At 41.9% G+C, this 24,380-nt stretch overlaps 1 protein-coding gene across 3 annotated transcripts in view; it reads right to left on the bottom strand.

Moving 5' to 3' along the window:
* SIDT2 (SID1 transmembrane family member 2) overlaps positions 1–24,380 on the bottom strand; it is a 278,793-nt gene that overhangs the window by 119,717 nt on the left and 134,696 nt on the right. For 2 of the 3 annotated variants that reach the window (XM_069224702.1, XM_069224703.1), the window contains 4 exons: positions 17,340–17,458; positions 16,757–16,830; positions 16,304–16,370; positions 15,548–15,621 (listed from right to left, as the gene is read on the bottom strand). In XM_069224702.1, the coding sequence (XP_069080803.1) occupies positions 15,548–15,621; positions 16,304–16,370; positions 16,757–16,830; positions 17,340–17,458 (334 nt within the window). Of the gene's footprint in view, positions 1–15,547; positions 15,622–16,303; positions 16,371–16,756; positions 16,831–17,339; positions 17,459–20,929; positions 20,996–24,380 lie in introns of all 3 variants that reach the window. The other variant, XM_069224701.1, reaches the window with a different exon arrangement.

Genomic DNA, 24,380 nt, shown 5'->3' with positions numbered 1-24,380 from the left:
TTTCTTTCCTAATCCTTCAACACCTGCAGAACATGCCCAATATTCTCTAGATATTAGAAGGGTTCTTTGTTTCTATCTAGGCAAATCAAAGGAAGACAAATCAACTTTTTCTTAATTACAATAAGATTAGACAAGATATAGCTACATCCAAGCAATCCATAGCTAGATGGATAATATGCTGTTAACAAACAAACCTCTACCTGGTAAACCAAATGCTTATTCTACTAGGGGAAAAGCAGCTACTACAGCATGGATCGTGACTATTTCCGAAACGAGGGAAGAATATGGATGGGAAGAAATATTAAGGTAGTCCTGATGAAATCCCTGGGGCACTCCCCTGGATGAAACACGTGTTGACAAGGACAAGGGAACTGAAAGTTCTGTTTTCCTGGACATAAATTTATGGACAAGCAAGTTGGAGATTTCTTATTGTGTCAGGTTAAAATCAATACAAGGACTTTGAAGATAGATCCAGAAGGATGTTTAATTTGGAACTGATTGGAAATTGAAACAAGTTCAATTTTGAAGTAATAAATAATGTATATAATGCATAGAAGGATTTCATTTTGAGTTTATCCTAATCATTGTTTAATTTCTGTTAAGTGTATACTCATAAGAACTGGTAGAGATTCAATCATTATATGTGTGCCATTACGTATCAAGTGATATTGTTAGACAAACCCTTGGTTTATCTGTTAGGTGTCATAGGGGGGTGGACGCCTTAGTTTTGTGCACCATATATACAATAAATTTAGTTAACTTATATTGGGAATAGGAGCGCCACTTACTCACTAGGTCATCCTCCTTTATTTCTGATAGATAAAAAGAGCAGTAAGGTGTAAAGTTGGGAGTTCTATAATAGCGCATATATCCCTGTGTTTCTATCAAATGTGTGTTTGTGCCAAATCGCATTGGCATGAGCGCCGTAAAGGAAAATGTGGCTACAAGTTGCCCTGCAGATCATAATGTACCAAATGTGCTAATATAAAGGTTGGTGTGTGATGTGAGACAGTAAAAAAAAAAAAGTTTGAAAAAAATCTGTAATGTCTTGAACAGAAACCACAATCCAACATTCAACCGTACATCTGCATGACATTTATGTACAAAAACAACTGACTGGAACAGGCTTAGAAAGCATAAATGTCTGATGAAGCAATAAAGAGATGTGGAAACCCGGCAAAGCTAACCTGTGCATCCTTTGTAATGGCATTGTTGTTAACTCACAGATCATGCAAAAAAAAGTGGAATGTATGGCAACATTTTTTTCAACCCGCCTTGATCAGAGATTGCCTTCCGCTAACAAAATGTGACTGCTAGCTGTGTGGACACGGAACATTTCTGCTGAAAAGAGGAAGAGAGGCCTGGAGGAGGGGTGAGGAACAACAAGGATCGCAAAAATGTAAACATTGTGTTTGGGGGGGAAAACATGCCATTAGCTGAGAGCATAAACGGAGGCATGCAGAACAATGCAAAAAAGTAAATGCAGTGTGTGGAGTGAAAATGAAAATGCCACAAACAGCTACCTGGAACAGGCTTAGTAAGCACAAGTGCCTGAAAAAACAAAGATGTGAAAACCCGGCAAAGCTACCCTGTGCGTCCTCTGTAATGGGGAGAGGGGCGAGCGAGGCATTTCTTCTGCCCTGTCTGAGAAGTAGCCATCAGAGCAGCATGTTTTCTGCAGCTGATAGAAAAGAAACAAGGAGAGCAGGGCTAAGAAAGTACATCCGGTAGAAGAAATGGAAAACCCAGGCTAGAGTCCCATCTAGAAGTGGACTTCACCCCCTCCTCCCACGTGTTGAGCGATACAGTAACAACTGGTCACAGTGGCAGAACCATCATGACTGGGAGCATTTAGTAAACTGCAATAACCTGACAGCATACTGTGCTACAAGTCGCTTTGAGTCCCACAGGGACAGTTAAAAAAAAAAAGAAAGAAAAAAAAGGCTTTTATCCTTCTCTTGGTGTCACTCCAAGTGAGGTCCATGGTCACACAGCCGGGGGCACACTGCACGAAGCAGGAGTCCAGTGAAGAGCCCAGCTACATAGCGTTAATTACACAAGGATGGACACTTGGCAGCACTGTATAGAGCACTACTCTGCTGGCTTAGAGCAAGTCATGCATGATGGAGCGCAGGGGAGGGACTCCCACAATAGGAGGCACCAGAGGGGAGGGGAGGGGAGGGGAGGGCGCTGAGGAAAACATAACCCAGAGCAGCCAGCAAGACTAGCCTCAGCCAGAGCCTCAGTTAAAAGAAGCCAATTGTTTCATTTTCATCAGCACGAGTTACAGGGTGGAGGAGGAGGAGACCCCCCTAGCCCAAGGAGAGGGACAAGTGGAACTACCAGGGGAGCCCGAGAGAGCAGGGGGGAGGAGACTCCAGATATTTTCAAAAATAATAACACAACAAAACCGTGTTTTTGTAAAAAGATACAGCAGAGCAATAGAGAATAACCATTTTTAATAAACAAACTGCAACACGATCTTTACTCATCACGCACTCCTGGGGGCAAGCCATTCCCTATAAAAGCCACTTAAACAAGAGAAAGAGAGCGAGCTTGCCCTGGAAAAGCCCCCCTCAGCTGTGGGTTTTATGTTTGCAGAGGAAGCGTGGGGGGGGGGGGAAAGAGTTGCCAGAGGAAGCATGGCTGCTCTGGAACACACACCCACAGTGTAAGACAAACAGGCAAAAAATAAAAAACAACCTACCCTACAGAAGAGATAAACAGGATTTAGCGTAATTATACAGTAGTCGGTCCCTGCTCCCAAAGAGAAAAAGGCAGGACAAAGAGGCAGAACTGACCACTAGCAAGCAAGGATTTTTAAAGGACACTGCAATCAACAAATGAAATCACTTTGAACCCACAGTATAAGTATACAAGAGGTCGTATGCTTACGGTCAACCTAAAAATAGAATACATTTTAATATACAAAATGACACAAAACTACAAAAGGGGATCACAAGATATGATTTTTTACAGTTGTAAGTGAAAGACTGGCAAAAAGAGCCAAGGATAGTCTATGGTTGCTGTAGACTGCGAAATAGGCGACTGTTGGACCTGGCTCTTTTTGCAGGGTTACACCCAAACTTTTTGCCTTTCTGCTCCTATTTCTCTGACCTCTTTTTGTTGGCTTGATGTCGCTGGACACTGTTTAACAGCTGATCAGAGCTAAAGTGCATGTGCCTTCCCTTCCTAACTTGGCATGATTGGCATACACCTGATTGGCTTATTTTAATTTACCTGTAAGTCTCTTGTACAGTGGTATCCCTTATACTCAGGGCCTGTAAATTAAATGTTACTAGTGGGCCTTCAGCACAGTTTTCACCACCCACCGCAGTAGCCTTTCAAACCTGTCTCAGGCCTGCCACCACAGGCCTGAGCGGCCTGCATGTGCGGTTTTTACTGCCACATGGACCTGGCATCTAAATTTACTTGCCAGACCTGGAAATCCCCTTTTACTACTTATAAGTAATCCCTAAGGTAGGCCCTAGCCAGCCCTGTGGGCAGGGTGCTGTGTTGGTAAGAGGTACATGTGCCTTGTTCTGCGGCCTGCCCTAGCAGTGACAAACAGACCATTTAGTTTCTCACTGCTGTGAGTTTGGCCTATCTCATGAGAGTGCATTGGAAATGTCCTTTCATATGGCTAAGTGGTATTTTCTGATCTATGAGGGGTGACGTGGGCATGTTTGATTTGGTTGGAATGGTAGTGAGAAATGCTGCTTACTGGTGTAGATGCATTTTTATTACCATTGTAGAAATACCACTTTTAGAAAGTGGGCATTTCTCTTTGCTTATAACTATACTGCAGCCTGACTCCAATCCAAGTCTGGGGCAGAGTGACAGCTCCACTTGGTGTATACTTTCCAGACAGCCATTACACAGGAAGGGCTGGGTGTGACAGAAGAGGCATCTGTATATTCCTGGGCTGGGAAAAGGGAGGGTTGTTCAAACGTTACATGTGAATAGGCTTTGTCCTGCCCTCACACCATGGACTGGTTACCCGGCTACTGATGTCTTGAGACAGGGCTGGGTTGAAAGGGTGGTGTGTTTGACCTGAAAGGACTCCTTTGAAGTTACCCCCTGAACAAAGGACTTTTTGAGTATAAGTACAAGGGTCTCTGTTCTCGTTAAAAAGAGCACTTTTGGAATGGGGACCAAACCTCTGCCAGCTGGACTGCTGGACTGCACACAAGAACTAATCTGGACTGCTCTTCTGTCTCTTGCCGTGCTGCCTGGTTTCTGCCGAGTAGCCTAAAGGGCTCAGCTGGATTGCTTTTGTATATGTTACTCTGCTGCCAGCGTGCCCCCTGACTGCCAGGGATCTGGGGGGGGGTCTGCTAGTAGGAACCACCACTTGAACCTCTTGTTGTGTTCTGGCCTGCCTGTCCCTTTCATTTTGTGCCACCCCCTTGAGTGTCTCTCCAGGAGCCCTGTGCAGGGAGAGCGTTGTGCTTCCTGCTCCTGGACTTCATCAGTATTCAGCACCTGGGGTGCGTTGCATCATTGGCAATATCTAGAGCATGATGAGAGCTTCACCTTGTCCTGTCCTCAGTATTAAGCGTTCCTTGTGCTGTCTCCACTTAGTGCAGAACGAGCACTTCCCTGCACCTCGCCCTGTTTTCACTGCCCTGGCCACTGGAAAACATAGGGCCCAAGGGCCCAACAAAGCAGGACTCTCCCAGGGTCCCATGAATGTCCAGAGGCCTGTCAAAATCCTGCCCAGTCTCTCCAGGAGGAGAGAGAGCCCCCCACCAAGGAGGGACGACGACCTCCAAGAGGAGCACCGTGATGCAGAGAAGGAGCAGTGCCAGGGGAAGAGCAACACCAGACGCGCCTTCACGGGCGGCTGGCCCCTCCAGCTACCGATGCCGATTTGAAAGAGGCCCACCTAACAAAGGAGAAAGGGCCGTAATGATCTGAGCCGCTCGCGGGCAGCGACCCTTTTGGAAATCTGCACAGGTGGGGGAGAGCCAATAAGAGTTTCCACTCCCCATCTCGTACAGTGTGTGTGCCCCTCTCTCCCACTGCCTTGTGATATCTTTTTAAGGGTATTCATAACCCAGTTGGCAGGAAGGGAAGGGAGCCTTTGCCTGAGGTCCCGTTCCTGCTAAACCAGTCACTGCCTTAATTATGGTTGTAGGCAAGCAGGGGTAATTGTGCCCCACGTTGCATATTTCGGTCTTTGTTTACCCAAGGAGCACTGCAGCGCTAAGTCTCAGAAGAAGACTGCTAGTGCTATTTTGGTTCACCGCATTCACTAGGGTAAGAGTGAAGGAGCTCCTGCACTGCGCTTGGTGGGATTTGAGGTTTCTACCGTAAACTTACTAATCGGAGCACAGGAGCTCCTGAGTGAGACATAGTGGGTTGGTGCCTACCATATACTTTGTAGAGCAAGCACAGACATGCTGTAACCTAGCTTGGAAGGTACTGTTGAAGTTCCTGCGAGCTGGCGTATTTCACTCCAGGATTTTTGTATTTGCTGTTTCTGCCCAGTTTTATAACCTGATTCTTGCCATAGGTCTTGCTTACCATGTTGGGGGGACATACACGTTCTCAGGATCTACGATATATGCAGAGGGAGGGTAGTGTATTATGTCTGCCATATGGGAATGTTTTTCATTCTTTGTGCATTACGGTGATAATGACCTGACTACTGCTGGTGTGGCAGAATATTAGTAACCTATGTGCTTCACTGACAACTGCTTATTCTTGCAGAGTACTAGTAATCTGTGTGATAATCTGACAACTGCTTGTGTAGCAGGGTATTACTGATACATGTTACTTTTGGTCTAATGATGTTTTGTGCATTACAGTTTATTTTTATATAACCTGTTGGGTGTATTTATTGTGTCACTAGAGTTGCATGTGTTGTGCAAACACTTTATACATTGCCTCTGGGATAAGCCGACTGCTCTAGCCAAACTACCAAAGGGGTGAGCAGGGGTTATCTTAGGTGTGTAGCTATCTGGAGTGGTGGTCCTTGCCTGGCTGAGATAGGCAACTAGAAACCCCATTTCTAACAGCAACTCTGAGACCAACCGCAATAGATCCTGAAGTTGGCAACACCAAGCAGGACAGCTCACTCAAGGATTTTATCTTTGGACTTGGTCTGCTCGATGGAAGTCAGAATCTCTCTGTGGGGCAAGGCAGCTAGCTGTATCCGGAAAGGTCTCACCTAAGTCAGAGTCGTTGAGTGAGGTCCCACTGTAGGTGTTTGGCAGGAAAATCTCAGGGCGGGAAAAGTCATTTTGTCAGCTGCATACTCTCTGCACTTTTGCCCAATCAAGATTTTTCCTTGGGAATCAGTCTCTGAAACAGAGCTTGGATTTCTCCAGATGGACAAGGCAGCAGGCCCAACCTGAAAAGGAATTCATGTGGTCAGATACCCTTTCACAGAGAGACTGCTGAAATGGATTTGCTGCTGCGCAGGATCTCCAAACAGATGAGCAGGGCTCTTCAGCCCAGCAAAACTGCACCTTTGCCGGATTGTCTCTAGTGATTGGTCCCTGTCCTCCGGCATATGAAAGTCAGAATGTTTTCATGCTCAAACCTTTGCAGTGGTAAGCCCTTTTTTGTTAGTGCTTCACCTAAGGCTCGCAGCTTTAGTGGGGCTCTTACTACTTTAGGGCTTGGTTCAGCAGAAGCCTAATGCAAGGTCCAGAGCAGATCCAGTTGTGACAGAGCAACTGGTCATGCAGGAGTGTTGTTTCAGTTTGTTGTGTCCCTGTAGCAACACAGGAGATCAGCCCATTGACCTATGTAGTCCGCTATTTTGTCCTGGATAAAAGAGGGAGCAGATCCAGTCCTGCAGGGCTTATGGTAGGTTACAGCAAGCAGGGACAAGTACTATTCTGGCCTTTGCAGGGCCAAAAAGTATTCTGTGGAGGGTTCCTCAGGATGCTACATTTATGCTTTTCCTTAGCTTGTGGTCTGGGGTGACTATTCCTAGCTAATGGTGCAATATTTCCCATAGTTTATCCTACCCACTTGTTCAGCAGTTCCTGTTTGCCCTACTGCAAACAATCCCAGAGTGCACTTCAAGTCTTAAGTCCAAGATGGGAGGGTCTCTTTCTTGTGCAGAACCTTTGTGTCCACCCAGAGATGTGGCCAGGGAAATGAGTAGCCCCCTCCTTCGTGGTCAATGAAAACTGGTTCTGGGCGTAGTTTCCCTTCCGCTGGGTTTGAAGCCAGTCTTGCTGTGGGAACAAAGTTTTGACTTTTCCCAGGTCTCACATTACATTTACTTGTGAAAGGGCAGGCCCTTTACAAGTTAATGATGTCCGTACGGCCAACCTAACTAGTCTTCATGCATGGGGAAGAAAACAACATCCCCACACCATGCAATTGAGTAGTAACCATGTCATACACAGTGGTTTAATTTGATGATTTATTGGACAGAAGAGACAGCGCGCATCTGAGGACCTCGACAGTGAACTCAACTGTTGTTTCCTCCGTTTAATATTTCTTTACATTCTAAAACAGAATGCCATTACATCACGAAGCATGAGGACACTAGCACCTATGTCATGAGATAGCCAGTGCAGAGACCTAGCACTGACTACTACATTATCCTCTTCCTTCAATAATACAAAATAGGATGTTTGAAGTACCAGCAGCAACAAAATAAGAAACGCAACATAAATGCTTTTGTAAAATAAGCATGCACTTTAATATAATAATGACTAGGAAAATAAAACTAAGAATAACAAAAAATAAAGTCAGATGTATACATTTGAGAAATTCTTAACATAAAACATTACTAGAGGTGTAGCAGTAACCACTATTACCCAACTATACATGAACAAAGTGTTGTCATGAAAAGTTATGCAAAATTACCACTGTAAAAAGGCCCATATAGACACTTATAGATCTCAACGATATCTAATGGGCACTTGCCGCTGGCGAGAGCACTACCGAGCACAGAAAGGACTCTGGACCATCTTATTTTCATTTCCTGTGTTTCTGGTGTCAGTCTTATTTCTATCCATATAACCCACACATGGATTGTCATCCATTTCCTTTTTGTGTGCTAGACACTTGAGTGCTGAAAACCATAAATACGTTTCCTGCATTCCACCAGGTCTTGTTTTTGATCCGGATTGCATTTCCACACACCTTGTCAACAACAATAGGTTCAGTATATGTCAAGGTCCCTTTCTTTTTACAGACAGGCACCTTGATCCGTACCTGGTCACCAACCTTTACATGAGGAGAAACAACCTTTTTCCTTGCATCAAAATAACTCTTTTGCTTAACTTGTGCCTCATGTACATTCTCTCGGACGACCTCATCTACATCTTTCATTACATTCTTTTTAACCCATCTCGACATATAGCCAGGACAAACTTTGGATGACGGTTTCCCACCCCTAAATATTTCAAATTGGGACTCTTTCGTAGAAGGGTGTGGTGTGGTGCTATAGAACCACATCATTGATCGCACAGCACTTTGAACAATACATTTGCTCGCCATAGCCTATTGGATACAGTTACCCAGGACCCAGTTCATAAGTTCTGCAAGCCCATTTGTTTGAGGGTGATACAGTGAGCTTTACAAGTGCTTTATTCCCCCTTGCTGCAGAAAATTTTGAAATTCCTCACTGATAAACTGCACTTCATTGTCAAATAAAATGAAAGACAGGAACCCTATTAAAAAAACATCTTTCAAAAAGTCAACATTTTTGGCTGTGGAATCACTCATGAACCGGACCTCTGGTCACTTTGAATAATAATCAACCAGAACCACAGCAAATCTGCATGGAGATGGTAACAAATTAAATATACCCACTAGGCCAATGCCAATCCTTTCCCATGACCTGGTCAACAGGCTGCATGGGAAGGTTTCTGATTTTAAATCTCTTTTCTGCATTGCTACAGACTACACAGTCACCCACATATTCATCAATGACTTTGTCCGTAGTAGGCCACCAGAAAATCTCACATACTCTATGCTTTGTTAAAGTCTTACCCAATTGACCCTCATACGCCCACACATTATTCTTCTCCTTACTCTCTCAGGAGGCACAAATCGATCTCCACGCACTAGTAGTCCACCTGCTACTGAGAGTTTAGAAGAAACTTTACTAAAAGTTTGAAATTGATATGGCACATTTCTCTCTTTGGGCCATCCATCCTTAACAAACTTCATCACTTGCAACAAAGAATCATTCTTATTCAACTCTCTTCTCCACTCCTCCTCACTTACTGCACACGTTGTTCAAATCAATAACTGCAATGAAACAACTTTCTTGTTCTTCCTCTTCAACAATATCCAGGTCACTTTCTCGAATGGCAAACCTGGACATATAACCAGCTCTACCAGGTAAATATGACACTTCAAAGTCATATTGCAGTAGTTTGGTGGACAACCTGGCAAAACACAGAGTATTACTATATTTGATAATGTCTCCCGATAATATGGAGACTAGTAAACTGTGATAAGTGTGCAACACAAAATGATTTCCCCAAATGTAAGGATGGAACTTCCTGATCGCCCACCATCATGCCAAACATTTCTTCTCGATCACAGAGAAATTCAATTCTTCTCCTCTTAACACCCTTGATGCGTAACCCAATGTGTCTTCCACACCATTTTTTGTTTGTATAAGCACAGCACCCAGCCCAAATCCACTGGCATCAACTGTTATGGTGCATTTTTTGGGGGGCGTCAAAAGGTTTTTAAATTTTCATACCTGCAATATGTGATTTAATCCACTCAAAATCTTCCTGGAAACTTTTGTCCCACACAAATGGGACACTTTTCTTCAACATGCGGATGAAAGGCTTAACCTTTGTAGCATAATCTGGTATGAATCTTGAGTAGACCTCACAAAGACTAATGAGCGATTTGAGACCATCCTTGTCAACAGGTGGTGACACTTCAACAATTGCCTCGACAAGACCTGGTCTCGTCTCAACACCATGTTCAGATATCACATGCCCCTAATATTCCACTTTCTCCTCCAAAAGTTGACAGTTGTCACCTATTAACACTACTCCTTTTTGTTGCATCACATTTAAACACTTGTGACAAGTATCATTTTGTTCCTCCTTTGTAGCCCCATAGATCAACACGTCACCCTGAAAAACTGTTACCCCTTTAATCCCCTTGAGCATATGACACAGGATCCTCTGCTGCAGCAGTCTTTCAGATGCCAGCCCAAAAGGCATCCTGCAATACTGATAGGTACCAAAAGGAGGCACGAATACTGTGAAGTGCCTAGATGAGGGATCTAAGACAACCTTATGGGAGGTTGAGGACAGGTCCAATTTGGAGAACGACTTAGAACCACTGATCATGGTTAGTACTTGGGGATTTTAGGCAAAGTATAGGAATTGACCCAAATATGTTTGTTTAAACTGCGTAAGAATCCACAAAACACAAATCTCCACTCTTCTTGCTATCACTAACAGTGACAACCATAGCGATGACTTGATAGACTTGATAATACCCTTTTTACATAGTTCATTCAATTCTTGTCCAAGTTTCTCCCTTATACTGAAAAGAATTCTTCTTAGCTTTGTTTGACCGGAATGGGTCCCTCTTTGGCTTTTATTTGATGAGTGATCAATTAATACAGAAGTATATCATTTTAAGATTTCTTTCACAAAATCATGGATTCAATAACTGATACTTCTTCCTTGGTACCTGGTCTGAGACCCATTCTAAATACACTTTGGTGGAACCACCATAATATTGACAAACCTTTGATAGCGACATAAACCTTTCAAAGAATTTTCATGGTGCCCTGTCGGGTGGTTCTAATGGTCTATTTCCCCAATTTTCTTCAAATAACCCCTACTTAATCAAACTAATCTTTTTATCACCAACCACAATCTCAACATAGGGATAACACATGTGAGGCATCTTCATTCACCAAGCCATCAGCAACCACCATCACCATGTCTCTAAGCTCATCTTGAATCTTTTGCACCTTTTCAAAGGCATCATAATCATATTCGGACACAATGGCTACTCCATTACTTGTTTTGTTTGGTACTGGTGGACTGAATGTTTCCACCAATACACCTGCTAACTACGACACACTTTGGCAAAGTGACCCACTTTACCACATGCTCTGCAAACAACATTTTTTTGCATGACAATCTTTGTTACCCCTCGCTTGAGTAGTGTTGCATCCATACTGTCACTAGATTCATCTTCAAACTCTTTGACAGATGCTTAGGCAATTCTATGCTTTTCTCCATGCAAACATTCTCTTCTAGGAATGGGTTCTTTTGGATAGTTTTATCAGAACATTTACAAATGTACTGATCCCTGACCAGGTGAGCAGTAAAGCCTTAAAATTGGCACTCTGCACTTACTTTCCTAAGTGCAGAAATTAAAGCATCAACATCCTCTCCAGATCTTTGCTCTCTTTTGAACAACTTGTGCATGATAACTACCAGACTTTGATAAATGTTTAAACATAGCTCTAATCTTTTTACAGCTTCAATAAAATTTGGCAGGTACCTCTTCTGTATTACCTGCAAACTTTCCTATTTAAGATCCTTCATAGTATATATTACGTCTGCATAATATGGGAAGGGCATAACACCCAAAATGTCTTAGATGTCACGAGAACATTGGCACCTTCCTACACATAATCTTGGGATTTCTAGTGCTTCAGGAACATTGGACAAGGATTGTGAGGGAATTAAGGGGGGTTGGGTGTTGGTATCGGAGCAAATCCCACTTGATCCCAAATTTATTATCCTGGGAATCCCTAATGACATTGATTTGCCCTGTGCTAAGCTCCTATTCTGTGGCCTTTGGCTGGTGGTGGCCAAGACAGATATTGCCTGTCTTTGGGGTTCTGAGATATGTCCAACTGTGGATACGTGGAGAAGAGGGATGGTTGGATTTATGATGTCAGAGAAGGTAACATACACCAATAGTGGCTGTTCTCAGAAATTTGGGAAGGTCTGGGGGCCCTGGATGTCATATTACTCCTTGGATGCATAGATACACACAGAGTCTAGGCCCATCGGGCCATGCTGCTGAATATAAACTGATGAATACCGAGAGACATATGGGTTGATATGTTTATAGGTGGGAAGAGTTAACACTTGCTGTAATGACTACCTATTTTCTTGAGTGTCTAAGGGCTGTTCTGGGGTGGGGGGGAATATTGTTGCTTATTTCTCTCTAGTTTTGGTGCTAGGATGATTTGCCAATATGTAATGCTTCTTTGGTCATGTTATGCCCTTTTGAAAACCAAATAAAAGGATAAAAAAAAAATACAGACCTTCCTTCAAACCCCAATGAATGAATTAACAAGATTATTTTCCTTTCTGGCCTATACCAGGAGGCACCCATTGCCCCCAAATATGTGGTAAATGCATCATACCAGTTCTTCCAAGCAATCAGTGGATTACTTTGAACCTCAAGAAAAGATGGTGGTGTGACCACTTGCATCCTGAACTACAATCAGTGTTACTTGACATAACCACATTAGCTAATATAGTAGAAGTAACTTACATAAAATGCACTAAAGCGACATAAAAAGCACTAAAGTGTGACACACTAACCACTTCTGATGAAGGTGTGTGTATCACCTGGATGCAACTGAACATGTAGGAGCAAACTGGCCACAGCAGTTAATATCCAATGTGTGCGTTTGATTCATTAGAAGTATGAATTGGTATGCACATCACCGAATGCCAGTGTACAACAACAACAACAAAACGTTCCACACACTTCCTGCAACAATTTGAACCTGCACGTATATTTTTAATGTAATAACTTTTTCCATGTGCAGAACATCGTGAAGTGCTTCTCTGCATAGAGACAAACCAATTTAACTATTGGTCTGGTGTGCAGATCACCATAGGCTACATACACGAACATCATTTAAAATCTGCACATTTGTTCCACTTTTAATCAGGTGTGCAGATCACCATAAATATTGCTCTGGTGTGCAGATCATTGTAGTCTACTTACATGAAAAACTATTTAAAATCTGCACATTTGTTCTACTTTCAATCAGGTGTGGAGATCACTGTGAAAAGAACTGCTCAAAACTAACAGGAGTGCATAACGATGCGACCTGTGTCATTTGTTTATCATTAGTTATCCTGCGTTACATTGGCCTGAAATGTTGAGCAAAAAATTGGCACACCTCAACGTCCCGGAAACACTAGACTGCTCAGAGTTGACTGTTAGGTACTTAAATATGGTGGCATGCGCATATACTGCACAGTGTGTATGTCAAAACACTAGCCCGGTGACTGTTGCTCGTGTGAAGCTTAAAATGGTGGCATGCAGGCCTATAGCCTAATACGTAGTTCACAGAGAACCACTACTCCAAAATGGTGCCCAGCCGCTGTGAGAAGACGTTACACAGCCAGTACTGAATAAAGTGTGTCAAACCCCTCCTGCCTCGCCCTCCTTCGAGTCATATCAATGCACGCTAACCTGGTCAGGAATATTTCCAAAAACACTGCGGAGAACTAAGCGCCTTACCACCTCCCGTGGTGAGCGTAGTGTGGCCTGGACTCCAATTTGCATAGTAATGCCTCAGCCGGATGTCTCCCACTCTTGTCGGAGAGTGAAAATTATACTGGCATCTTCAGGTCATGGGTTCTGCAGTCTCTTCTCTTCCCTCAGTCATCACCATTATATTTGTAGTAACCACAGTGGTTTGATCATTTATTGGCCAGAGGAGACTGCGCATCTGGGGACCGACACTGAACATTCAACTGTTGTTACTCCAGTTGACATTTCCTTATATTCTAAAACTGAATACCATTACATCACAAGCATGATTAAACTAGCGCCTATGTCATGAGATAGCCAGTGCAGAGACCTAGCAATGATTACTACACATTGTTTCTGCTCTTGGAGCAGCTTTCACATCTCATTAAAGTCAAGCACTGGCAGTCCAGCTCATGCTAACATGCCACTGTAGGTTCAGGCAGGAAAAGGTAATTTCCTAAAAGCTACTTTTCCTAAATATTTATTACAAATCTAACTTTATCACTGCATTGTATTTTTAGTAAATATTAAAAATAGTTCTTGAACATTTGTTGTAGACACTTTGTCAAAAGTTTCAGATTAAAGTTCATAATATGTACTTTGACATTTTCTAGTATTAAGCCACAGCCCTCCTAGTGAATGTAGTCACTGGAGAAAAATGACAATTTTTACTTTGCATGTGTTATATATATATATATATATATATATATATCAGGCACCCAACTTTGTGAAAAAGTGTATTTTAGTGGTGACTTATTAAGTCACCACCCTGCTTTTAAATATTAATAATATTTAAAACAGAGTTTCCCACCTGCCAAAAAGTTATTTTGGCAAGGTTGACAGCAGGTCTGTAGGCTGCTGCACTCAGGCTACCAGGGTAGGCCTGAAGCCATGTATTACAGGTCCACCCTGTGGATGGCACAAGAGGTGCTGCAGACCATTGGTGGCAGTTAACTTCCAGGCCCTGAGTACATTTTCTAAAACACAAATTAAGGACTAATAGGCAAGTAAAATATGGCAATCGAGGGAGGACATGCCAATTTAGCCAGGTTAAAGGAGTAGCGCAGACAGTTTTAAGTCCAACACAAATATCATGCAGAAAAAGGGGGAAAAAAAGTGGTGAGACCATGCAGAAGATGTGGACTTGCTACATTGCAGGCAACCAGTGCACTACTCCAGGCTACCCCTCTGATACTCCTGGGAAGCCCATAAAGAGCACAACTAACGCTGAATTTCTACTGTGCACACCTGTTGGTTACTAATAGTTGCTTCTGGATAAACTTAGATGATCCACCATGACTGGCTGTATACATTATTGCATGCCTGTGGGTTGCTCTCCTGCCACTCTGGGACAAATATCAGACAATCTACCATCACTTCGGTAATCAGTGTATGTCTTCAGGTGATCCTTTGTCACAACAGTGTATGCCTTTGATTGTTGCTCTGTCACAAATGTGTAGATTCCACAGAGATCCACTCAATCAGACAACAATAAACTAATGTAAATTGCATGAATTCTCCCTCTCTCATGCCTCCACCCACCACATTAAGCCTTGGCTTAGTAAGCCACAACAAGAGGTCCACTTGTCTGGCATGACAACAAAGTGGTTCTCACATTAAACAGTCCAATTCAACACTATTCTAAGCAAGCATTCCCACAGTGTAGCATACCACCTCTACGATCTTTTGCACCTCATAAGGCATATTAAGCATTATCTAAATTTAACTACAGTGTAATATGTAAGATAAAAAAAACTTGAATTTCTAAGTCTATAAATGTGAAAAGTAGCATGGAAGGTGTATTATATAGTTACTATTAAAAACTATATCAAAACAGCATTTTGATTATTCAAAGATGAGACTTTCACATTGATAGTTTCTAAAAAAAAACATGATGGCAGGCCCTGGGAGTGGTAAAATGACAGAGGGCTACATGTTATTAACAGCTGGGACATCAAATATGAATGATGAGAAAAAACAGCCAATTCAACTGAACCTCACCCATAATACAGACATGAAGGTGGAGCAGGGTAAGGGTAGGTAAAAAGAAAGATTCTAGAGAGGTACATACCTGAGGGCACCCAGTGGGTGTGCACATAGAAAGTTGTAGTAGCAGATGTCCTGGTTCCCAGTCACATTCACAACCTGCAGGAGGAGGGTAAAAATACAATCACCCCCAGGTCAGGATCTTGCGAGAGTCACAAATGCTGGGAATTTGGAAGCAGTGTTCCCCACGAGTGGTGTAGACTGGCACAAAATGCAATTGGATGTTTTAATAAAATACGTGTGCCTCACAATTTAGCTCCCAAAAACCAATGGTGATAATTATCAACATAAATGGCCAATAAACACTTATTGGAGAAAAGAGTCTCTGACTTGCAGTAGTGCTGAAAACTTACATGAGGTACTTAACTAAACAGTAATGGAAAACATCTTCCTAAGCAAGTATTCAGAGACAGCTCCTCCCTCAGGAAACTCCACTGGCTCCCTGTACAGAAAGGATGTCAGTTCATGCTCCCGACCCATGCATACAAGGCCCTAGACACTTTGATATGGGTTGACCTCTGTTACAAATCTAGTACAATGTAGAAAGGATTTTAGTAGGTGTATTTACTCTCTGGAGATCTCTCTCGTCGTGCACTATTAATGGAGGATAGGACTTTCACCAGACAGGATGTTTTATGTCCTCTGAAGGTATACATATATTCAACCATAAGCTTGCAAACCTGTAGTATTGTAATATAAATGTGTGAAACGTGGGAGAAAAAAAAAAAAAAAAAAAAGCTGGAGAGCTGGTCTCTCATGTACCGCCCCCCAACTCTCGTACCGTCTGGTATGTAATCACCAACTGGATGACCGGGAGTGCGTAGAAAACAGCAATTGTGGCAATATTCCTGCAAGGAAAAAAGAGTAGTGTGATGGAGGCACTGTAAAATCTAAACATAAATGCAATTTAAAGTAAACCTGCAAACATCTGATGCTCTTCATGTGTTTTAGGTGTTTTTCTGCTAGCAGCCACTTGTTGACGTCTCTATTGTATAAAACAGATATCCGGATGAAGAGGCAGGGGAATCCAGTAGAAGACAGAACCATAAGACAGGCTTGACATTGTCTTTATGATAGCAGAAATACATTTGTAACATATTTATATACAGAAGCATAGACTGAGGTGTTAAATAATTTTGTAGGATGCATATGTTGCTACTAGGATACTTTAGGCCTACTTTCTCATCTAAAGCCTCCCAAACACCTTTCACCTCCTCTCTGGCCACCAACTCACCAGAAGTAGATTTGGTACTTCTTCCTCATGACTCTCTTGTCCTTTCGAGCCAAGTCAGCCACACACAAGTATTTCTGGAAGAAAATCAGTGTGTGAGTTTAAATCAATGCAAATAGAGGCTTGCACCACAATACATACAAATGAGACCCAGATAGTCTGTTAAACACAACACTGCATGAATATAGAGGAGAAGAAAAATATCTGAGGTGCATGAGAAATTTAAGAAAATACTTCATTCTGAACTATGGGCAAAGGCAGCGAAAAACAGGAGTGGTAAAGAGCACAGGTATACTACAAGAGGCAGCAAGAAAGAAGAGACACAATTGAGAATCACAGACAGATGTCTGTTTGCAATGTGAGGGATGGGCGAGGGAACAGTAAAGATTTAGGGAGAATGCTAGAAGCAGCCTGTACAAGTATTAGAAGAAGAAATTAACCAAATGCTAACGGTGCCTATAAGGGAGATAAAATGCAGCTGAAGATAGAAGAACAAATGGGTAAAATCAGGTGCAAAACTGGGTAGGGCCTCCTGGAGCAACACAGTGATGCACAATTCATCAGTGTTTAAAGGGAAAACGTTTACCTTGGTTCTGATGACATTTTTGTCAGATTCGATGTCAACTAGTGTGTCATAGTCATCCTCTTCCACAGAGCTCAGGGACTCCAGGCGAGGTCGGCTGGCAAGGTTCTCCAGGGAACGGTCTAGAGGGTCAAGGGGAAAGTAGACATGAGGTGAACAATTACTGCTACCATGCAACAAAGGGATTGAGAGCCTTATCAACATGATAAACTCTCACACTGCAAAGAGATCACCGACGTGTGAAGTTATGGCACTGCTGCCAAATCTCGGATGACAGAATACTGAGACATGGCCAGCACAGACTAATGCTACAATGGTCTGCTTACATGAATGGCCATTTACTCACCTCTTTGAAACTGATACCTACCAATTTATCTTTTCAAAAACCCCATGCGATGATGCTTTCTACTCTCTACAATGTCAGGACTGTTCAGTCTTGCATTATCTAGAGATCCTTCAAAGGAAAAGTAGCACTACAAGTTACATTTCTGTAATCAAGTTGCCCTGTTCAATGACTTGAAATCCAGAGTAAGCCTTGGGCTGACTCAGAAGCCATGAACTGATGGTCTGGTGTTAGCTGAGCTTGAAATGGATGAGTTAGAGCCACCTCAAAATATTATGAATCTGCACAACTTAAGACACTGACTACAGCCAAACACATCATTTAGAAAGGATTATGGTCATCTCCTGCCATTCCCTCTGCCAATAGGGCCCATCAAGTTTCTGTCTTGACAAAATACAGATCAGACAGGCAGTTCACTATTTACACATCAGACTGTCAGAGACTTGGTAGAACAAAGTTGCATATGGCACCTCTGTGCATGAGGAATCCATCTACAAGACATACAGAGACCAACATATATCTTGTTCTCCCTTTCAGTAAAGTTGAGGCCACTGTGTTGGTACAGTCCTAACACGGTGGGGAGGACTGGCCGATGAAAAAGCATGCCTTGAAAATGCGGCTGAGGCCTTTCTGTCCATAATCTCTGGAGCATGTGTTCCGACAGCTGGAATTTCCTGTGGGGTGAGGTTAGTAAGGCATTTAGCTTCCATACCTGTTGTGTGTTTGTATGTTAGTTGTGGAGGACGTAGGGCATTTTTCATAAAAGTCATTTATCTCTTCCATTTGTGTGAAACCATTAACAAAGGAGTCGTACTATAATCTACTGCTCCAGACAGGAAGATGTGTAGAAATTTGTAGGTCTTACTTACCCATTTAAAAGCAACAAAGCAGAATGGCACATTGAAAACCACAAGTGACCACTGCAATGCAGGCAATAATTGCAGACTCTAATAAATATTTGATTGATCAGAGTTAATGATCACACCATCTATTCTCCTCCCACCCTTACAATCCGTACTCGTGGCACACATTACAAGCCTCATGCTGTTATTGCAAGATACAAGTACCAAACATAGCGCCTGATAAACAAAAAAATCACAAGTAAAACACAAATGAAAATTATGATGCACTCATTGCAAGCATACTGGGCTAATCACAAGTGACAAGCAATGATCAGGAAGTGCACACTGATGACTGGTGGAGTGAACAGACTGCAAGTGATTTGCATAGATCATAGGTGACAATCAACACAATTGGTTCATTCCTAATGTTTTAAGTCCTTATGATTTTTTTTAACCAGGGAGAACAGAACACGGACTACTCACTGTGGGAGTCCAGGATACCTGGGTTCTGACAGATGAAGGGTATCTGATACAATTCTAGCTCAGCTAGGGTTCTGCACAAAATGCAGCAACTATACGAGGGACGAAGACCACCTAGAGCCTCCTACAGTCAATGTAAGTTATATTTAGGAACACCAAGGATATTAACTAAGAAACACTAAAGCATCCCACCATGCTACAGTTTGAGGTAAACCTCAGGCTTGTGGTTTAGTTTGTAAAGTTGTCTGAAAAGAGTGGCCAGTAACACTACACAGCACAGGGGTTGGCATTTTAAAGAATGGGATGGAATGCTTCTCAATGCAAAGTTCATTATCTTAAATAGGATTAGATGCCTCTTAATGAAAAAACCTGGCATTTTTAAAAAATGTATAAGTCCATATCTCAAAGATTGACCTGGAATGAACCTGGAAGCAGAGATTTGTATCTTGATGTACAGTCTGGACCACTGCTCTAAACCGGGTTTGTTATTCCAAACAATAACGTAAACACTTAATGCAGAGCTGCTTGAACCATCTGGAAGGCTTCTCACTATAAAGCTTGGCTATAACTAACAGAGTGGATCCCTTTTCCATGTGGAGCTCAGTACCAAACTACAAACCTCAATCCTCTATTCTGCACAGATTCTTATTTTAAAGGCCTTGTATTCCCCGCAATCATGGGCTCTACAGCCTAACGATTGGTCTTGAATGGCCATGTCTCTGACCTCAGTATCTTGAAGATAACCTTAAATACTTCTCTGTGGCAAACCCACCATTGTAAAGAATGGCCCAGAATACGTGCTTATGATGTTTAATGTCAAACATAAAGGTCCTGACAATTCAGAAAGTTGTGTTCTGTTCTCCCAGAAAGCAAAAGGCATTTGAATTTGCCACATTAGGGGAAATTTACAGGATTAAAGGGGGATAAGAGATAATTTGGCACAATTAGGAGGGTTGAGATAGACCGTGAGCAGAGCCTGACTTTAGTGGCAAAAGAAAGCAGGGATTAAAAGGGATTTTAATTTTTACCCTAGGCGGAGAAAGTGCATCCTTGAGAATTGTCCAATAAGAAAATACTGACACACTGACCTGTTGCTTTTTCTAGGTTGGTGGTGGTTAAAGAAAGAAACCAAATGACAGTCTCAGCTTTAAATTGCTCAGCAGCACTAGGGTAGAATGAAAACATTTTAGGTGTGCCTGACTTGCAGGTGATTCTGCCCCATTCTTGGTCACACCTCTCTAATGTGATGAGTTACAAATTGCAAGTATAAGCATGTGTCTACCATGCTAGGGAAGAACCGAGACAAGCAGCTGGTGTAAACAAGGACCCTATTCTCCACAAACGCTTCTAGTATTACCCAGGAAGCTTCACATTATTTTCATAAGTCCAGCAGAGAGAACAGTGATATCACCAAACTTCTGAATGGGACATGATAGGCTGAGATGAGCTGCAATGAAAGTTGAAGGAAAATCGGGCCCATGCCAAATATACAATCTGTGCTGAATTAAGGTCTAAGGGAGCAGTATAATACACCCTTTTATGCAACACAGGTAAAGGTGTAGTGTGGCACAGACACAGTCAGCTGTGCTGCCAACTGGGCTAATGGTGTTGCACGGTACATGCAAGGCTGAGCTGTGGTACCAGAAGGACTGATGTTGCTGCAATGCACACATAAGGCTGAGTTGTGTTGTCATGTCACCCTATGTGCTTGTAAGAATGAGGTTAGAAAGTTTATAAACCTCAACCTACATAAGACAGACATAAGAGCATGCTACCTTTTTCTATTAGTGAGGTGTTATATGCTGTGAAGTAGGGAAATGCCTGTAGCCCTCCCTCACCCAATTCCTGTTTGGTTCTGCCAGCAGTCAGTTTGCAAGTCTTTCTCAGAATTCAGGTTTGTTCAGATGCTCAAACTTGCCCATGTGTACCCATAAAAATATTGACTGGTCTCCACTGGTGGGTGCTTGGGAATCGTCGCTTGAACTGGTCCGGGCCTTTAAAAGAAATTAACAATTATTTAAGCTCCAAAATATATAGGTTTTATGGGATTCGTTTTTAAATCGCAAAGCCTACACAAAAAGTTCAGTGCGGGTTAAAAAAACAAGAAGACAGCACTGCACATATATTGTACAAAATGTAAAGCTGAAGGCAGAAGGACCTTTTTCTTTCAAGGTGCAATGCATGAGGGTTGTGATGCGTTAATCACAGATTACCTATCTAGGAGGCTATAGTGAACTAAAAGTGTAGCGCAGGTGTGGCAAGATGCAAGAGGAAGTGCATATTGGACTGTAGGACAATAGCAGAGGTGTTGCAGAACATGATTGAAGTTGCAGTCAGGGTTGCAGGCAAGAATTTAAGGTGAATGCTAGGCTGCAGTGCACTCTGAGTTTCAGATGGGCAGCAGGGAAGGTAAGGTAAGGTGCAATCGGCTGTAGGACACATGATAATATTCAGGCTGGGCCGCAAGGCATGATCTGAAAACTACTAGATAATGGGGGCCCAAATTCCTATATAGTTACTTCTATGCCAAGAAAAAATGTGTTTGCGAAGTGTTGTAGCATTACAAGTATACTGGCTTGAGCTGCTTAACTCACAAATTATTTTGAAACAATAAAATGCTCACACTGTAACATCTTGACTGATAACAAATTGTTAAACATGTCATGAAATACAATAATAATCAGCAAAAACTTTGAGTTGTGGCAAAGTTCTTCTTTTATTCTTTAGATTCCTCTGTTCAGTTTTCAGAAGGAAAATCCAACAAGTGTTTTGTCTCCCGAGGTGGGCAGGTATAGGGCTTTCTCGACAGTTGAAGCAGGGCTATGTATCAGGGAATTTGTCTGTTTTTAGGTAAAGTCAATCTCATGAAGGGTAAGGCTGCTATCTGTTAGAGAAGCCTGGAAAGTGAAGTCACTGTCTCAGAGCGGTCTATAATGTGATGTGTGGGAGAAGAAAAAGATGGTCCCCAATCTAGTATTCTAGTGGAAGCACTGCTGTTACACTTTAATGCAACTCAAAGTTCTTGCAGATTGTTATGATTGTATGGAATATGTATATCAATACGTACTGTTATTGAAGCACTTTGATGGAACTCAAGTTCTTGCTGACTGTTAAAATTGTATCAAATTACATGTTTAACATTGTGTAATTTAACATTGGTTAAAATATTATGGTGTGTTTGCAATTCATTGTCTCAAGTGAAGATCTGTTAAGCAATATGGGTTTGAGAAGTCTGTGAGGAGGGATACTTGAGATGATGCCTTTGCAAACGAAAAATTCGTAAATAGGCACTGCATTTTATGGTGAGCAACAGCAGGGCAGCACACAAAGTAATGAAGGATCAGAAATAAAAGCACGTACTTACTGAAGACAGGGGAACTGCAAACAAAAATAGCTTTTATTCCTCTTTGACTGGAGCTACCCCCATCTGTGCACACTTTCTCACAAAGGTACTAGTTACCTGCAAGTGTGGCCTCTGCTTGAGACCTTCAAGCAATGGGGAGAAGAGCCTCACCCATCATTCAAGAGCGGAGGCCTCTTCTTGTCAATGAGGAGCAAAGACTTTCTCAGTAATCAGCAGCAGATTCTCCTCTGCCACTGAGGAGCAGGGTATCTCCAAAAATGAAGGGTAGTGTCTTAAGAACCAATGAGGAGTCAGGTCTACCTCACGTCAACCGTAGGAAGCGGTCATCTCCTGAAAGAATGTGGTCCATACTGACACCCTCCCATGATTTGCTGCTGAATCACAAGCCCATACTCACCTTTAAATAACTGTCACTACTTCAATAGTGATTGCCACTGAAGTACGATCAAGCATCTGTGACTAACTTGTTCAGTTTTCCTCCTACCCAATTTCCGTATCTGCAAAACACTATGCAAGTTATGTAGATTATGTGGCAAAGACAGTTTCATGTTGGACTACCAAATTTTGTCTGCTTGAAATGGGAATGCATTTCTCCATAACAAGAATAAATAGAGCATTGTAGTGGGTTGAAAAGGTTTTTTTTACTCTGTGTAATTAATCTTAACCAGTCAAGTGCTGTTAAGGTTACCAACTAGTTCTTGGGTCACTTTGGATGCTACTCTCAAAATGGGCTCAGAATCTGTTACACACTGGTATGCTTAAAACATTCAAAAAATAGATGGTTGGCTAAAAAAAGAAAAAAAGAGTGGAAGCGGGCTGCAGGTGCCTTGCAAATGCAGTGCAATTAAGTATCACACCGGACTACTAGTTCAGAAGAAGTATGCTAAAGTTCGATTATGATTAAATAAAACAAAAATCCATTGAAAAAACATACAACTAAAGTGACATATAGTATGGCAATAAGATCTTATCTCACGTTAAAAATCCTGTTAAAGTGAGATTTGTCAAAGCACTAATTAAAATAATTAGTAGGGTTGATGTGTAGGATCTGGACTGTGCGAGTTTTCATAAGACTTAAGGTTCAAAGACCATTTAGAAAAACTTCCCAAGACAAGATTGAAAGTCAAAACAATAAAGGTATATTTGTATTAAAGATCATTACAGAAAGCAAAATTGAGTTAATTAGGGAATTAGCAATACATTTCTCAACAGTAAATCAAATAATGCACAAGTAAATCTAAATAATGCAAAAGGATCAGGAGACAGTCCAGTCAGAATCAAATATAATTATGCAAAAGGACTGAAAGAGTTAGCTCTATAAGCAAGTAAACAAAAGTCTAACTATGAATCAACTGAAAGATTAGCGCAGAGTCGTCACAGCTAGAAGGCGGGGAAAAAGTATGGTAGGGTCCCAAAAACATTTTGCAGTGTTTAGACAGAAAAGCCACCCACAGTTAGTGGCAAGATATAATAGTTTGAAATAGCAATGTATCATTCCGGAAGGCAATGAATTTTCTAAAAGATACATTCGAAAAGATACACCAAAGAACACCTACTTACTGCATATCAATGAACGAGGTGGCCATAGGAAATGTATGTAATACAGAAGTACAACAGACCGTTCAACTAATGAATGGTCCATAAGAAAGACTTGAGCAAAAGACCTTTGAAAGTTACAAAGTCAGAAACATCCTAAACATGGGTTCCTCAAGAGGAATACACAATAATATTATATGGGTCATTTAATAAGCAGAGTGATCACAGCTGAAGCTGTATTATAAATGATTTTACGAAAATGGAGAAAAAGAACAGAGAAACGCATGCACACGGAAAAAGGCTTCACAAATGTTACTTAAAATAAATTTGAATGGATATCAATGAAACCTGGATGTGGCATAGGCATGCTTATGTGAGCGAGGCATGTTTCTAATTAGTCTCTAATTAAAACGATCTAACATTTCACCTCTGATAATTTTTGAAATTATCAAAGTACACTACACTATACTATACAGTTA

This window comes from Pleurodeles waltl, chromosome 3_1 (assembly GCF_031143425.1).
Source record: "Pleurodeles waltl isolate 20211129_DDA chromosome 3_1, aPleWal1.hap1.20221129, whole genome shotgun sequence".
In the NCBI taxonomy this organism is placed as follows: domain Eukaryota; kingdom Metazoa; phylum Chordata; class Amphibia; order Caudata; family Salamandridae; genus Pleurodeles; species Pleurodeles waltl.
Note: the sequence above shows the minus strand (reverse complement) of the source record. Positions and strands in the feature narration are given on the sequence as shown.